Source organism: Panulirus ornatus, chromosome 13 (assembly GCF_036320965.1).
Source record: "Panulirus ornatus isolate Po-2019 chromosome 13, ASM3632096v1, whole genome shotgun sequence".
Classification (NCBI taxonomy): Eukaryota; Metazoa; Arthropoda; class Malacostraca; order Decapoda; family Palinuridae; genus Panulirus; species Panulirus ornatus.
In genome coordinates this window covers 43,642,833-43,660,060 of record NC_092236.1, presented here as the reverse complement: position 1 = coordinate 43,660,060, position 17,228 = coordinate 43,642,833, and the positions used below count along the sequence as shown (strand labels likewise).

The 17,228-nt window shown below is 40.6% G+C and overlaps 1 protein-coding gene across 1 annotated transcript in view; it reads right to left on the bottom strand.

Moving 5' to 3' along the window:
- Window positions 1-16,418, bottom strand: part of LOC139752572 (probable glutamate receptor) — a 31,065-nt gene extending 14,647 nt beyond the window's left edge. Inside the window, exon 1 of the mRNA XM_071668329.1 lies at window positions 15,255-16,418. Within this exon, the coding sequence (XP_071524430.1) occupies window positions 15,255-16,418 (1,164 nt within the window). The remainder of the gene's footprint in view (window positions 1-15,254) is intronic.
- Between the last annotated feature and the right edge of the window lie 810 nt (window positions 16,419-17,228).

Below are 17,228 nucleotides of genomic sequence, written 5' to 3'. Positions count from 1 at the left end.
ATCCACTTCCGCTTCCATGGTTCCATCCGCTGCCAGATCCACTCCCAGAAATCTAAAACACTTCACTTCCTCCAGTTTTTCTCCATTCAAACTCACCTCCCAATTGACTTGACCCTCAACCCTACTGTACCTAATAACCTTGCTCTTATTCACATTTACTCTTAACTTTCTTCTTCCACACACTTTACCAAACTCAGTCACAAGCTTCTGCAGTTTCTCACATAAATCAGCCACCAGCGCTGTATCATCAGCGAACAACAACTGACTCACTTCCCAAGCTCTCTCATCCCCAACAGACTTCATACTTGCCCCTCTTTCCAAAACTCTTGCATTTACCTCCCTAACAACCCCATCCATAAACAAATTAAACAACCATGGAGACATCACACACCCCTGCCGCAAACCTACATTCACTGAGAACCAATCACTTTCCTCTCTTCCTACACGTACACATGCCTTACATCCTCGATAAAAACTTTTCACTGCTTCTAACAACTTTCCTCCCACACCATATATTCTTAATACCTTCCACAGAGCATCTCTATCAACTCTATCATATGCCTTCTCCAGATCCATAAATGCTACATACAAATCCATTTGCTTTTCTAAGTATTTCTCATATACATTCTTCAAAGCAAACACCTGATCCACACATCCTCTACCACTTCTGAAACCACACTGCTCTTCCCCAATCTGATGCTCTGTACATGCCTTCACCCTCTCAATCAATACCCTCCCATATAATTTACCAGGAATACTCAACAAACTTATACCTCTGTAATTTGAGCACTCACTCTTATCCCCTTTGCCTTTGTACAATGGCACTATGCACGCATTCCGCCAATCCTCAGGCACCTCACCATGAGTCATACATACATTAAATAACCTTACCAACCAGTCAACAATACAGTCACCCCCTTTTTTTAATAAATTTCACTGCAATACCATCCAAACCTGCTGCCTTGCCGGCTTTCATCTTCCGCATAGCTTTCACTACCTCTTCTCTGTTTACCAAATCATTTTCCCTAACCCTCTCACTTTGCACACCACCTCGACCAAAACACCCTATATCTGCCACTCTATCATCAAACATATATATATTTTTTTTTATTTTTTATATATTATACTTTGTCGCTGTCTCCCGCGTTTGCGAGGTAGCGCAAGGAAACAGACGAAAGAAATGGCCCAACCCCCCCCCATACACATGTATATACATACGTCCACACACGCAAATATACATACCGACACAGCTTTCCATGGTTTACCCCAGGCGCTTCACATGCATTGAATCAATCCACTGACAGCACGTCAACCCCGGTATACAACATCGCTCCAATTCACTCTATTCCTTGCCCTCCTTTCACCCTCCTGCATGATCAGGCCCCGATCACACAAAATCTTTTTCACTCCATCTTTCCACCTCCAATTTGGTCTCCCTCTTCTCCTCGTTCCCTCCACCTCCGACACATATATCCTCTTGGTCAATCTTTCCTCACTCATTCTCTCCATGTGCCCAAACCACCTCAAAACACCCTCTTCTGCTCTCTCAACCACGCTCTTTTTATTTCCACACATCTCTCTTACCCTTACGTTACTCACTCGATCAAACCAACTCACACCACACATTGTCCTCAAACATCTCATTTCCAGCACATCCATCCTCCTGCGCACAACTCTATCCATAGCCCACGCCTCGCAACCATACAACATTGTTGGAACCACTATTCCTTCAAACATACCCATTTTTGCTTTCCGAGATAATGTTCTCGACTTCCACACATTCTTCAAGGCCCCCAGAATTTTCGCCCCCTCCCCCACCCTATGATCCAATTCCGCTTCCATGGTTCCATCCGCTGCCAGATCCACTCCCAGATATCTAAAACACTTCACTTCCTCCAGTTTTTCTCCATTCAATCTCACCTCCCAATTGACTTGACCCTCAACCCTACTGTACCTAATAACCTTGCTCTTATTCACATTTACTCTTAACTTTCTTCTTCCACACACTTTACCAAACTCAGTCACCAGCTTCTGCAGTTTCTCACATGAATCAGCCACCAGCGCTGTATCATCAGCGAACAACAACTGACTCACTTCCCAAGCTCTCTCATCCCCAACAGACTTCATACTTGCCCCTCTTTCCAAAACTCTTGCATTTACCTCCTTAACAACCCCATCCATAAACAAATTTAACAACCATGGAGACATCACACACCCCTGCCGCAAACCTACATTCACTGAGAACCAATCACTTTCCTCTCTTCCTACACGTACACATGCCTTACATCCTCGATAAAAACTTTTCACTGCTTCTAACAACTTGCCTCCCACACCATATATTCTTAATACCTTCCACAGAGCATCTATATCAACTCTATCATATGCCTTCTCCAGATCCATAAATGCTACATACAAATCCATTTGCTTTTCTAAGTATTTCTCACATACATTCTTCAAAGCAAACACCTGATCCACACATCCTCTACCACTTCTGAAACCACACTGCTCTTCCCCAATCTGATGCTCTGTACATGCCTTCACCCTCTCAATCAATACCCTCCCATATAATTTACCAGGAATACTCAACAAACTTATACCTCTGTAATTTGAGCACTCACTCTTATCCCCTTTGCCTTTGTACAATGGCACTATGCACGCATTCCGCCAATCCTCAGGCACCTCACCATGAGTCATACATACATTGAATAACCTTACCAACCAGTCAACAATACAGTCACCCCCTTTTTTAATAAATTCCACTGCAATACCATCCAAACCTGCTGCCTTGCCGGCTTTCATCTTCCGCAAAGCTTTCACTACCTCTTCTCTGTTTACCAAATCATTTTCCCTAACCCTCTCACTTTGCACGCCACCTCGACCAAAACACCCTATATCTGCCACTCTATCATCAAACACATTCAACAAACCTTCAAAATACTCACTCCATCTCCTTCTCACATCACCACTACTTGTTATCACCTCCCCATTTGCGCCCTTCACTGAAGTTCCCATTTGCTCCCTTGTCTTACGCACTTTATTTACCTCCTTCCAGAACATCTTTTTATTCTCCCTAAAATTTAATGATACTCTCTCACCCCAACTCTCATTTGCCCTTTTTTTCATATATATATATATATATATATATATATATATATATATATATATATATATATATATATATATATATATATATATATATATATATATATATATATATATATATATATAAATATATATATATATATATATATATATACATATATATATATATATATATATATATATATATATATATATATATATATATATATATATATATATATATATGTATATCTGTAATATATTATACTTTGTCGTTGTCTCCTGCGTTAGCGAGGTAGCGCAATGAAACAGACGACAGAATGGCACAAACCACCCATATACACATGTATGTACATACACATCCACACATACACATATACATACCTATACATCTCAACGTATATATGTATATACACACGCAAACATATACATATATACACATGCATATAATTCATACTGTCTGCCCTTATTCATTCCCGTCGCCACCCCGCCATACATGAAACAACAGCCCCCTCCCCCCGCATGTGCGCGAGGTAGCGCTAGGAAAAGACAACAAAGGCCACATTCGTTCACACTCAGTCTCTAGCTGTCATGTAGAATGCAATGAAACCACAGCTCCCTTTCCACATCCAGGCCCCACGGAACTTTCCTTGGTTTACCCCATATGCTTCACATGCCCTGGTTCAATCCATTACCAGCACGTCGACCCCGGTATACCACATCGTTGCAATTCACTTTATTTCTTCCTCGACTTTCACTCTCCATCTTTCCACCTCCAATTTGTTCTCCTACTTCTCCTTGTTCCCTCCACCTCTGACACATATATCCTTTTGGTCAATCTTTCCTCACTCATTGTCTTCATGTGACCAAACCATTTCAAAACACCCTCTTCTGCTCTCTCAACCACACTCTTTTTATTACCACACATCTCTCTTCCCCTTTCATTACTTACTCGATCAAACCACCTCACATCACATATTGTCCTCAAATATCTCATTTCCAGCGCATCCACCCTCTTCCGCAGAACTCTATCTATAGCCCAGCCTCGCAACCATATACTATTGTTGGATCCACTATTCCTTCAAACATACCCATTTTTGCTTTCCAAGAAAACGTTCTCGACTTGCAAACTTTTTTTAACGCTCCCAGAACTTTCGCCTCCTCCCCCACCCTATGATTCGCTTCCGCTTCCATGGTTCTATCCACTGCCAAATCACTCGCAGATATCTCAAACACTTCACTTCCTCCAGTTTTTTTCCATCAAACTTACCTCCCAGTTGACTTGTCCCTCAACCCTACTGTACTTAATAACCTTGCTCTTATTCACATTAACTCTCAGCTTTCTTCTTTCACACACTTTACCAAACTAGTCACCAGCTTCTGCAGTTTCTCACCCGAATCAGCCACCAGGGATATATCACCAGCGAACAACACCTGACTCACTTTCCAAGCTATCTCATCCACAACAGACTGAATTCTTGCCCCTCTTTCCAAAACTCTTGCATTCACCTCCCTAACAACCCCATCCATTAACAAATTAAACGATCATGGACACATCACGCACCCCTGCCGCAAACCAACATTCACTAAGAACCAATCACTTTCCTCTCTTCCTACACGTACACATGCCTTACATCATCGATGAAATCATTTCACTGCTTATGACAACCTGCCTCCCACACCATATATTCTTGATACCTTCCACAGAGCATCTCTATCAATTCTATCATACGCCTTCTCCAGATCCATAATTGCTACATACAAATCCATTTGCTTTTCTAAGTATTTCTCACATACATTCTTCAAAGCAAACACCTGATCTACACATCCTCTACCACTTCTGATACCGCACTGCTCTTCCCCATTCTGGTGCTCTGTACATGCCTTCACCCTCTTAATCAATACCCTCCCATATAATTTCCCAGGAATACTCAACAAACTTATACCTCTGTAATTCGAGCACCTACTTTTATCCCCCTTGCCTTTGTACAATGGCACAATGCAAGCATTCCCCCAATCCTCAGGGACCTCACCAAGAGTCATACATACATTAAATAACCTTACCAACCAGTCAACAATACAGTCAGCCTCTTTTTTAATTCATTCCACTGCAATGCCATCCAAACCTGCTTCCTTGCCGGCTTTCATCTTCCGCAAAGCTTTCACTACCACTCCTCTGTTTACCAAATCATTCTCCCTCACCCTCTCACTTTGCACACCAAGTCGACCAAAACCCAAGGGGATGAAAGTGAGTATTCAAATTACAGGGGCATACGTTTGTTGAGTGTTCCTGGGAAATCATACGGGAGGGTATTGATTGAAAGGGTGAAGGCATGTACACAGCATCAGATTGGGAAAGAGCAGTGTACTTTCAGAAGTGGTAGAGGATGTGTGCATCAGGCGTTTGCTTTGAAGAATATATGTGAGAAATACTTAGAAAAAGAGATGGATATGTATGTAGTATGGATCTGGAGAAGGCATAGAATAGAGTTGATAGAAGTGCTGTGTGGAAGGTATGACTAGTATATGGTTTGGGAGGTAAGTTGATAGAAGCAGTTAATTTTTTTTTTTTTACCAAGGATGTAGTGTATGTGTAGAGTACGAAGAGAGGAAAGTGATTGGTTCCCAGTGAATGTCGGTTTGCAGCAGAGGTGCGTAATATCTCCAAGGTTGTTTATTGGAGTGTTTAGAGAGTGAATAGAAGAGTTTTGGAGAGAATGGCAAGTATGCAGTCTGTTGTGGATGCGAGGGCTTGGGAAGTGAGTCAGTTGTTGTTCGCTTATGATACTGCTTTGGTGGCTGACTCGGGTGAGAAACTGCAGAAGTTAGTGACTGAGTTTAGTAAAGTGTGTGAAAGAAGAAAGTTGAGAGTAAATATGAATAGGAGTAAGATTATTAAGTTCAGTAGGATTGAGGGGCAAGTTGAGCTGGGAGGGATGCTTGAATGGAGAAAAACCAGAGGAAGTGAAGTCTTTTAGATATCTGGGAGTGGATTTAGCAGCTGATGGGATCATGGAAGCCGAAGTGAGTCACAAAGTGAGGGAAGGGGCGAAGGTTCTAAAGCATTGAAAAATGCGTGGAAGGCGAGAACGTTATCTCGGAGAGCAAAAATGGTTATGTATGAAGGAATAGTGGTTCCAATAATGTTATATTGTTGCGAGGCGTGGGCTATAGATAGGGTTGTGCGGAGGAGGGTGGATGTGTTGAAAATGAAGTGTTTGAGGACAATATGTGGTGTGAGGTAGTTTGATCGAGTAAGTAATGAAAGGGTAAGAGCGATGTGTGGTAATAAAAAGAGTTTGGGTGAGAGAGCAGAAGAGAGTGTGTTGATATGGCTTGGACACATGGAGAGAATGAGTGAGGGAAGATTGACACAGAGGATATATGTATGAGAGGTGGAGAGAAGAGGGGGAAGCAGGAGACCAAGTTGGAGGTGGAAGGATGGAGTGAAAGAGATTTTGAGCGATCGGGGCCTAAACATACAGGAGGGTTAAAGGCGTGCAAAAAAAAAGAGTGAATTGGGACAATGTGATATACCGGGGTCAACGTGCTGTCAAAGGATTGAACTAGGGCATGTGAAGGGTCTTTGGTAAACCATAGAAAGGTCGGTGGGGTCCGGATGTGGAAAGGGAGGTGTGGTTTCGGTGCATTACATATAACAGCAAGAGCATGAGAGTGAACGTTGTGGCCTTTTTTTCTGTTTCAGACACTGCCTCGCTGGCGTGTGTGTGTGTGTGTGTGTGTGTGTGTGTGTGTGTGTCTGTGTGGGGGAGGGGATGCTATTTCGTGTATGGCGAGGTGGTGACAAGAGTGGATGAAGGCAGCAGGTACGGATATGTACATTATATATATATATATATATATATATATATATATATATATATATATATATATATATATATATATATATATATATATATATATATATATATATATATATATATATATATATATATATATATATATATATATATATATATATATATATATATATATATATATATATATATATATATATATATATATATATATATATATATATATATATATATATATATATATATATATATATATATATATATATATATATATATATATATATATATATATATATATATATGTATATATATATGTATATATATATATATATATATATATATGTATATATATATGTATATATATATATATATATATATATATATATATATATATATATATATATATATATATATATATATATATATATATATATATATATATATATATATATATATATATATATATATATATATATATATATATATATATATATATATATATATATATATATATATATATATATATATATATATATATATATATATATATATATATATATATATATATATATATATATATATATATATATATATATATATATATATATATATATATATATATATATATATATATATATATATATATATATATATATATATATATATATATATATATATATATATATATATATATATATATATATATATATATATATATATATAATATATATATATATATATATATATATATATATATATATATATATATATATATATATATATATATATATATATATATATATATATATATATATATATATATATATATATATATATATATATATATATATATATATATATATATATATATATATATATATATATATATATATATATATATATATATATATATATATATATATATATATATATATATATATATATATATATATATATAGGTAACCCAGGGGATTGGGGAAAAAGAATGCTTCCCATGCATTCCTCACGTGTCGTAGAAGGCGACTAAAGGGGACGGGAGCGGGGGCCCAGAAATCCTCCCCTCCTTGTATTTTAACTTTCTAAAAGGGGAAACAGAAGAAGGAGTCACGCGAGGAGTGCTCATCCTCCTCGAAGGCTCAGACTGGGGTGTCTAAATGTGTGTGGATGTAACCAAGATGAGAAAAAAGGAGAGATAGGTAGTATGTTTCAGGAAAGGAACCTGGATGTTTTGGCTCTGAGTGAAACGAAGCTAAAGGGTAAAGGGGAAGAGTGGTTTGGGAATGTCTTGGGAGTAAAGTCAGGGGTTTGTGAGACGACAAGAGCAAGCTAAGGAGTAGCACTACTCCTGAATCAGGAGTTGTGGGAGTATGTGATCGAGTGTAAGAAAGTAAATTCTAGATTGATATGGGTAAAACTGAAAGTTGATGGAGAGAGATGGGTGATTATTGGTGCATATGCACCTGGTCATGAGAAGAAACATCATGAGAGGCAAGTGTTTTGGGAGCAGCTGAATGAGTGTGTTAGTGGTTTTGATGCACAAGACCGGGTTATAGTGATGGGTGATTTGAATTCAAAGGTGAGTAATGTGGCAGTTGAGGGAATAATTGGTATACATAGAGTGTTCAGTGTTGTAAATGGAAATGGTTAAGAGCTTGTAGATTTATGTGCTGAAAAAGGACTGGTGATTGGGAATACCTGGTTTAAAAAGCGAGATATACATAAGTATACGTATGTAAGTAGGAGAGATGGCCAGAGGGCGTTATTGGATTACGTGTTAATTGATAGACGCACGAAAGAGAGACTTTTGGATATTAATGTGCTGAGAGGTGCCACTGGAGGCATGTCTGATCATTATCTTGTGGAGGCGAAGGTGAAGATTTGTGGGGGTTTTCAAAAAGAAGAGAGAATGTTGGGGTGAAGAGAGTGGTGAGAGTAAGTGAGCTTGGGAAGGAGACTTGTGTGAGGAAGTACCAGGAGAGACTGAATACAGAATGGAAAAAGGTGAGAACAAAGGAGGTAAGGGGAGTGTGGGAGGAATGGAACGTATTTAGGGAATCAGTGATGGCTTGCGCAAAAGATGCTTGTGGCATGAAAAGCGTGGGAGGTGGGTTGATTAGAAGGGGTAGTGAGTGGTGGGATGAAGAAGTAAGATTATTAGTGAAAGAGAAGAGAGAGTCATTTGGACGATTTTTGCAGGGAAAAAATGCAAATGAGTGGGAGAGGCATACAAGAAAGAGGAAGGAGGTCAAGAGTAAGGTGCAAGAGGTGAAAAAGACGGGATATGAGAGTTGGGGTGAGAGAGTATCATTAAATTTCAGGGTGAATAAAAAGATGTTTTGGAAGGAGGTAAATAAAGTGCGTAAGACAAGGGAGCAAATGGGAACTTCAGTGAAGGGGGCTAATGGGGAGGTGATAACAAGTAGTGGTGATGTGAGAAGGAGATGGAGTGAGTATTTTGGAGGTTTGTTGAATGTGTTTGATGATAGAGTGGCAGATAAAGGGTGTTTTGGTCGAGGTGGCGTGCCAAGTGAGAGGGGTAGGGAAAATGATTTGGTAAACAGAGAAGAGGTAGTAAAAGCTTTGCGGAAGATGAAAGCCGGCAAGGCAGCAGGTTTGGATGGTATTGCAGTGGAATTTATTAAAAAAGGGGGTGACTGTATTGTTGACTGGTTGGTAAGGTTATTTAATGTATGTATGATTCATGGTAAGGTGCCTGAGGATTGGCGGAATGCGTGCATAGTGCCATTGTACAAAGGCAAAGGGGATAAGAGTGAGTGCTCAAATTACAGAGGTATAAGTTTGTTGAGTATTCCTGGTAAATTATATGGGAGGGTATTGATTGAGAGGGTGAAGGCATGTACAGAGCATCAGATTGGGGAAGAGCAGTGTGGTTTCAGAAGTGGTAGAGGATGTGTGGATCAGGTGTTTGCTTTGAAGAATGTATGTGAGAAATACTTAGAAAAACAAATGGATTTGTATGTAGCATTTATGGATCTGGAGAAGGCATATGATAGAGTTGATAGAGATGCTCTGTGGAAGGTTTTAAGAATATATGGTGTGGGAGGCAAGTTGTTAGAAGCAGTGAAAAGTTTTTATCGAGGATGTAAGGCATATGTACGTGGAGGAAGGGAGGAAAGTGATTGGTTCTCAGTGAATGTAGGTTTGCGGCAGTGGTGTGTGATGTCTCCATGGTTGCTTAATTTGTTTATGGATGGGGTTGTTAGGGAGGTGAATGCAAGAGTTTTGGAAAGAGGGGCAAGTATGCAGTCTGTTGTGGATGAGAGAGCTTGGGAAGTGAGTCAGCTGTTGTTCGCTGATGATACAGCGCTGGTGGCTGATTCATGTAAGAAACTGCAGAAGCTGGTGACTGAGTTTGGTAAAGTGTGTGAAAGAAGAAAGTTAAGAGTAAATGTGAATAAGAGCAAGGTTATTAGGGACAGTAGGGTTGAGGGTCAAGTCAATTCGGAGGTAAGTTTGAATGGAGAAAAACTGGAGGAAGGAAAGTGTTTTAGATATCTGGGAGTCGATCTGGCAGCGGATTGAACCATGGAAGCGGAAGGGAATCATAGGGTGGTGGCGGGGGCGAAAATTCTGGGAGCCTTGAAGAATGTTTGGAAGTCGAGAACATTATCTCGGAAAGCAAAAATGCGTATGTTTGAAGGAATAGTGGTTCCAACAATGTTGTATGGTTGCGAGGCGTGGACTATGGAAAGAGTTGTGCGCATGAGGGTGGATGTGCTGGAAATGAGATGTTTGAGGACAATATGTGGTGTGAGGTAGTTTGATCGAGTAAGTAATGTAAGGGTAAGAGAGATGTGTGGAAATAAAGAGAGTGTGGTTGAGAGAGCAGGAGAGGGTGTTTTGAAATGGTTTGGTCACACGGAGAGAATGAGTGAGGAAAGATTGACCAAGAGGATATATATGTCAGAGGTGGAGGGAACGAGGAGAAGTGGGAGACCAAATTGGAGGTGGAAAGATGAAGTGAAAAAGATTTTGAGTGATCGGCGCCTGAACATGCAGGAGGGTGAAAGAAGTGCAAGGAATAGAGTGAATTGGAACGATGTGGTATACCGGAGTTGATGTGCTGTCAGTGGATTGAATCAGGGCATGTGAAGCGTCTGGGGTAAACCATGGAAAGTTGTGTGGGGCCTGGATGTGGAAAGGGAGCTGTGGTTTCGGTGCATTATTTCATGGCAGCTAGAGACTGAGTGTGAACGAATGGGGACTTTGGTGTCTTTTCCTAGCGCTACTTCACACACATGAGGGGGGAGGGGGATGGTATTCCATGTGTGGCGAGGTAGCGATGGGAACAAATAAAGGCAGATAGTATGAATTACGTACATGTGTATATAGGTATATGTCTGTGTGTGTATATGTATGTGTACATTGAGTATAGATATGTATATTTGCCTGTGTGGACGTGTATGTATATACATGTGTATGTGGGCGGGTTGGGCCATTCTTTCGTCTGTTTCCTTGCGCTACCTCGCTAACGCCGGAGACAGCGACAAAGCAAAATAAAATAAATGAATACAAAAAAAAGATATATATATATATATATATATATATATATATATATATATATATATATATATATATATATATATATATATATATATATATATATATACATTATTTATTTATTTATCTATTTTGCTTTGTCGCTGTCTCCCGGGATAGCAAGGTATCGCAAGGAAACAGACGAAAGAATGGCCTAACCCACCCACATACACATGTATATACATACACGTCCACACATGCAAATATACATACCTGTACATCTCAACATATACATATATACATACACACACAGACATATACATATATACACATGTACATAATTCATACTGACTGCCTTTATCGATTTCCCATCGCCACCTCGCCGCACATGAAATAACAACCCCCTCCCCCCTCATGTGTGCGAGGTAGCGCTAGGAAAAGACAACAAAGGCCACATTCGTTCACACTCAGTCTCTAGCTGTCATGTAATAATTCACTGAAACCACAGCTCCCTTTCCACATCCAGGCCCCACACAACTCTCCATCTTTTACCCCAGACGCTTCACATGCCCTGGTTTAATCCATTGACAGCACGTCGACCCCGGTATACCACATCGTTCCAATTCACTCTATTCCTTGCACGCCTTTCCCTCTCCTGCATGTTCAGGCCCCGATCACTCAAAATCTTTTTCACTCCATCTTTCCACCTCCAATTTGGTCTCCCACTTCTCTTCGTTCCCTCCACCTCTGACACATATATCCTCTTGGTCAATCTTTCCTCACTCATTCTCTCCATGTGACCAAACCATTTCAAAACACCCTCTTCTGCTCTCTCAACAACACTCGTTTTATTACCACACATCTCTCTTACCCTGTTATCACTTACTCGATCAAACCACCTCACATCACATATTGTCCTCAAACATCTCCTTTCCAGCACATCCATCCTCCTCCGCACAACTCCATCCATAGCCCAAACGTCGCGACTATATAACATTGTTGGAACCACTTTTCCTTCAAACATACCCATTTTTGCTTACCGAGATAATGTTCTCAACTTCCACACATTCTTCAAGGCTCCCAGAATTTTCGCCCCCTCCCCCACCCTATGACTCATTTCCGCGTCCATGGTTCCATCCACTGCCAAATCCACTCCCAGATATCCAAAACACTTCACTTCCTCCAGTTTTTCTCCATTCAAACTTACGTCCCAGTTGACTTGTCCCTTAACCCTACTGTACCTAATAACCTGGCTCTTATTCACATTTACTCTCAGCTTTCTTCTTTCACACACTTTACCAAACTCAGTCACCAGCTTCTGCAGTTTCTCACATGAATCAGCCACCAGCGATGTATCATCAGCGAACAACAACTGACTCACTTCCCAAGCTCTCACATCCACAACAGACTGCATACTTGCCCCTCTTTCCAAAACTCTTGCGTTCACCTCCCTAACAACCCAATCCATAACCAAATTAAACAACCATGGAAACATTACACACACCTGCCGCAAACCTATATTCACTGAGAACCAATCGCTTTCCTCTCTTCCTACGCGTACATATTCTTACATCCTCGATAAAACTTTTCACTGCTTCTAACAACTTGCCTCCCACACCATATATTCTTAATACCTTCCACAGAGCATCTCTATCAACTCTATCATATGCCTTCTCCAGATCCATAAATGCACATATAAATCCATTTGCTTTTCTAAGTATTTCTCATATACATTCTTCAAAGCAAACACCTGATTCACACATCCTCTACCACTTCTGAAACCACACTGCTCTTCCCCAATCTGATGTTCTGTACATGCCTTCACCCTCTCAATCAATACCCTCCATATAATTTCCCAGGAATACTCAACAAATTAATACCTCTGTAATTTGAGCACTCACTTTTATAACCTTTCCTTTTGTACTTGGCACTATGCAAGCATTTCCCCAATCCTCAGGCAACTCACCATGAGTCACACATACATTAAATAACCTTACCAACCAGTCAACAATACAGTCCCCCCATTTCAAATAAATTCCACTTCAATACCATCCAAACCTGCTGCCTTGCCGGCTTTCATCATCTGCAAAGCTTTTACTACCTCTTCTCTGTTTACCAAATCATTCTCCCTAACCCTCTCACTTTGCACACCACCTCACCAAAACACCCTATATCTGCCACTCTATCATCAAACACATTCAACAAACCTTCAAAATACTCACTCCATCTCCTCACATCACCACTACTTGTTATCACCTCCCCATTAGCCCCCTTCACTGAAGTTCCCATTTGTTCCCTTGTCTTACGCACTTTATTTACCTCCTTCCAAAACATCTTTTTATTCTCCCTAAAATTTAATGATACTCTCTCACCCTAACTCTCATTTGCCCCCATTTTCACCTCTTGCACCTTTCTCTTGACCTCCTGCCTCTTTCTTTTATACATGTCCCAGTCATTTGCATTATTTCCCTGCAAAAATCGTCCAAATGCCTCTCTCCTCTCTTTCACTAATAATCTTACTTCATGCCACCACTCAGTACCCTTCCTAATCTGCCCACCTCCCATGCTTCTCATGGGCGAGGAATGGGATGTATTTAGGGAAGCTGTGATGGCTTGCGCAAGAGATGCTTCAGATTGGGGAAGAGCAGTGTTGTTTCAAAAGTAGTAGGGGATGTGTGGATCAGGTGTTTACTTTGAAGAATGTATGTGAGAAATACTTATAAAGGCAAATGGATCTGTATGTAGCATTTATGGATGTGGAGGAGGTATATGATAGAGTTGATAGAGACGCTCTGTGGAAGTTATTAAGAATGTATGCTGTGGGAGGCAAGTTGCTAGAAGCAGTGCAAAGTTTTTATCGACGATGTAAGGCATGTGTACGAGTAGGAAGAAAGTGGTTGGTACTCACTGAATGTCGGTTTTCGGCAGGGATGCGTGATGTCTCAATGGTTGTTTAATTTGTTTATGGATGGGGTTGTTAGGGAGGTGAATTTGCGCCAGAGTTTTGTAAAGACGGGCAAGTGTGCAGTCTGTTGCGGATGAGAGAGCTTGGGAAGCGAGTCAGTTGTTGTTCGGTGATGATACAGCGCTGGTGACTGATTCGGGGGAGAAACTGCAGAAGCTTTTGACCGAGTCTGGAAAAGTGTGTGAAAGAAGAAAGCTGAGAGTAAATGTGTATAAGAGCAAGGTTATTAGCTACAGTAGGGTTGAGGGACAAGTCAACTGGGAGGTATATTTGATTGGAGAAAAACTGGAGGAAGTGAAGTGTATTAGATATCTTGGAGTGCATTTGGCAGCGGATAGAACTATGGAAGCGGAAGCGAGTCACAGGGTGGTAAGGGAGCAAAAGTTCTGGGAGCAATGAGAAATGAGTGGAAGGCGAGAACATTATCTAGGAAAGCAAAAATGGATATGTTTAAAGGAATAGTGGTTCCAGCAATATTATGCGGTTGTGAGGCGTGGGCTATAGATAGAGTTGTGCGGAGGAGGGTGGATGTGTTGGAAATGAGATGCTTGAGGACATTATGTGGTGTGAGGTGGTTTGATCGAGTAAGTAATGAAAGGATAAGAGAGATGCGTGGTAATAAAAATTGATAGAATATATATATATATATATATATATATATATATATATATATATATATATATATATATATATATATATATATATATATATATATGTATATATATATATATATATATATATATATATATATATATATATATATATATATATATATATATATATATATATATATATATATATATATATATATGATACAAGCACATATAATACATCCATTTAGATTAGTGGGATATCTTGTTTCTTGGCAACCTAAATCTCTGCTAACGTACCCTAAACACTTCAAGAGCAGCTGTCTGTAGATATAATTCTTGTTCTGATGAGGCACGGGTGAGGAGATAAAGAGCAGGCGTTGTTAACAGTAGAACTCCGCCCACACACGCCCACAGTACTGCAGAAAATGGATATATGAGGCTTCTCCAGGCTGGTAGTGGTGGGGGTATCTGTAACGCAAATCCAAATCCTTCAGAGAAGTAGGTGGCCGTGTGGTCGAAGTCCTGCATTCTGTCGTACACCACCGTGAAGTAATTTATAGTTATATTCTTTTCGCCGCGGTACACTTCCCCCAGCAGGCCATTCCACGTCCCGTTCTCTAGTTCTCCCCAGTTACCGTCGTTAGCGTGATGGGTTGTTGTGAAGGTGAAGTTAAGCCATGACCCAAGACTTCTAAGTATCCTGATGTTGGTGCCGTCGACTGTGTCTCCATCTTCATATATAAGTGGGTAATCGTCCAAGTCTGAGGCCACATGAAGAACTTCTCCACCGAATGTGTGGAACCGGTCAGGAAACAGAAGGTCTAACCTGGGGAATCTGGTCACGTCCCACTCTCCGAGAAAGTCTTTATAGAGCCGGCGTCCACGGAAGTCTTTGGAGAATGGTCGGGACGTGTGAACGATGGGGACAAGGGACTCTTTTCTGTAGGAGGGCTCTATGAGTGTCAGAGACGCGGAAATCTGGATTTTAGGCCACTCCATCAGGTTAGTCGCGTCCCACGAGGAGTTGACGTTGACGACAAGCAAGGTGGTTGGTGCCCATCTATCGCCAGTCTCCGCCAACCACCAGGGCCAGGTGGCCGTTACTAGGATAACAACACAGAGGCCGCTGAGGACAGAGCTTGGCGGCAGCTGGTCTTCCCACTCAAGTTTTGGGCGTAGGAGAAGTAGTGGCCTTGGATGTTCACCATCATTCAGTGCTTCTATTAATGTGTCGAGGGGCAAAAGCTGCTCTGCAGAGGTGTCAACGAGGAGAATGAGCCACTTCTCTAGAAGAGGTCCATCAACGGCCTCCACAACGGCTCTCTCTAGCTGACGGGTGGGTCTGGTAGTGTCACGACCAGCCAGCGCTGATAGCGATGACACCAGTGGGGCGCTTTGGCAACAAGTGACGGCCAGCGTAGTGAAGGCCACCACCAGTAACGACGCAGCTCCATGAGACATGACTCCTGCCTCTCTCTCTATGCTCCCTCACTTATATCACAAGTCTCACGACACTCGCTCATGCGTCACTTACTCATGTGTCAGGTAAGTTGTGCCATGTGTTCCAAAATGAAGTTCAGCAGCTTGAGGATTACATTACAATGATCATCGTGAACAGTAATCCGGATATTTTCTTCCATAACAATGGTCCGGGACGGCCCTTTGTATAATATATAGACGACCTCATTAGCATGTCAAAAGAGCCTGACACCACATGAGCAACAGCAAACAAGCAGCACTACATTACGCAACTGAGACTTTGGTTTACCCAGAGGAATGCGTGTATATGCACGGAAGTCTGCAACCCCAGATTGTCCAACGAAGGTGAGTACCTTCCACTAAACAAAGCACCGGCCATTCTAAGCATTACATACAACACACATGACAGTTACTCCCATCAGCAATATATCAACATAAATCCAGCATACAAACACTAACTGGCTCCAGATCTGGATAAGAAAAGACTCTCAGGATCCTTTACATACAATGAATTCATTCCACTTTAAACTATTCCTCGCCTGCTTGGTCTTCCACCCTCTTAAAAACAAATATAACGAAGCTGCAGTTTGCATTAAAAAGAGCACTCAGAACAATCACTGGTTGGATAGCAACCATAAATTTTCAACATTCGTACAATGCAACGAAGTTCCTTCCAATATAACCCCACCTCAGCATGATAGGATCTCAGTTCTTTGCAATAACATTTAACACCTACCACCCAAGCCACTCCATAACTAAAAACCAGCTACAAAAAGAATTCAACGCATATTC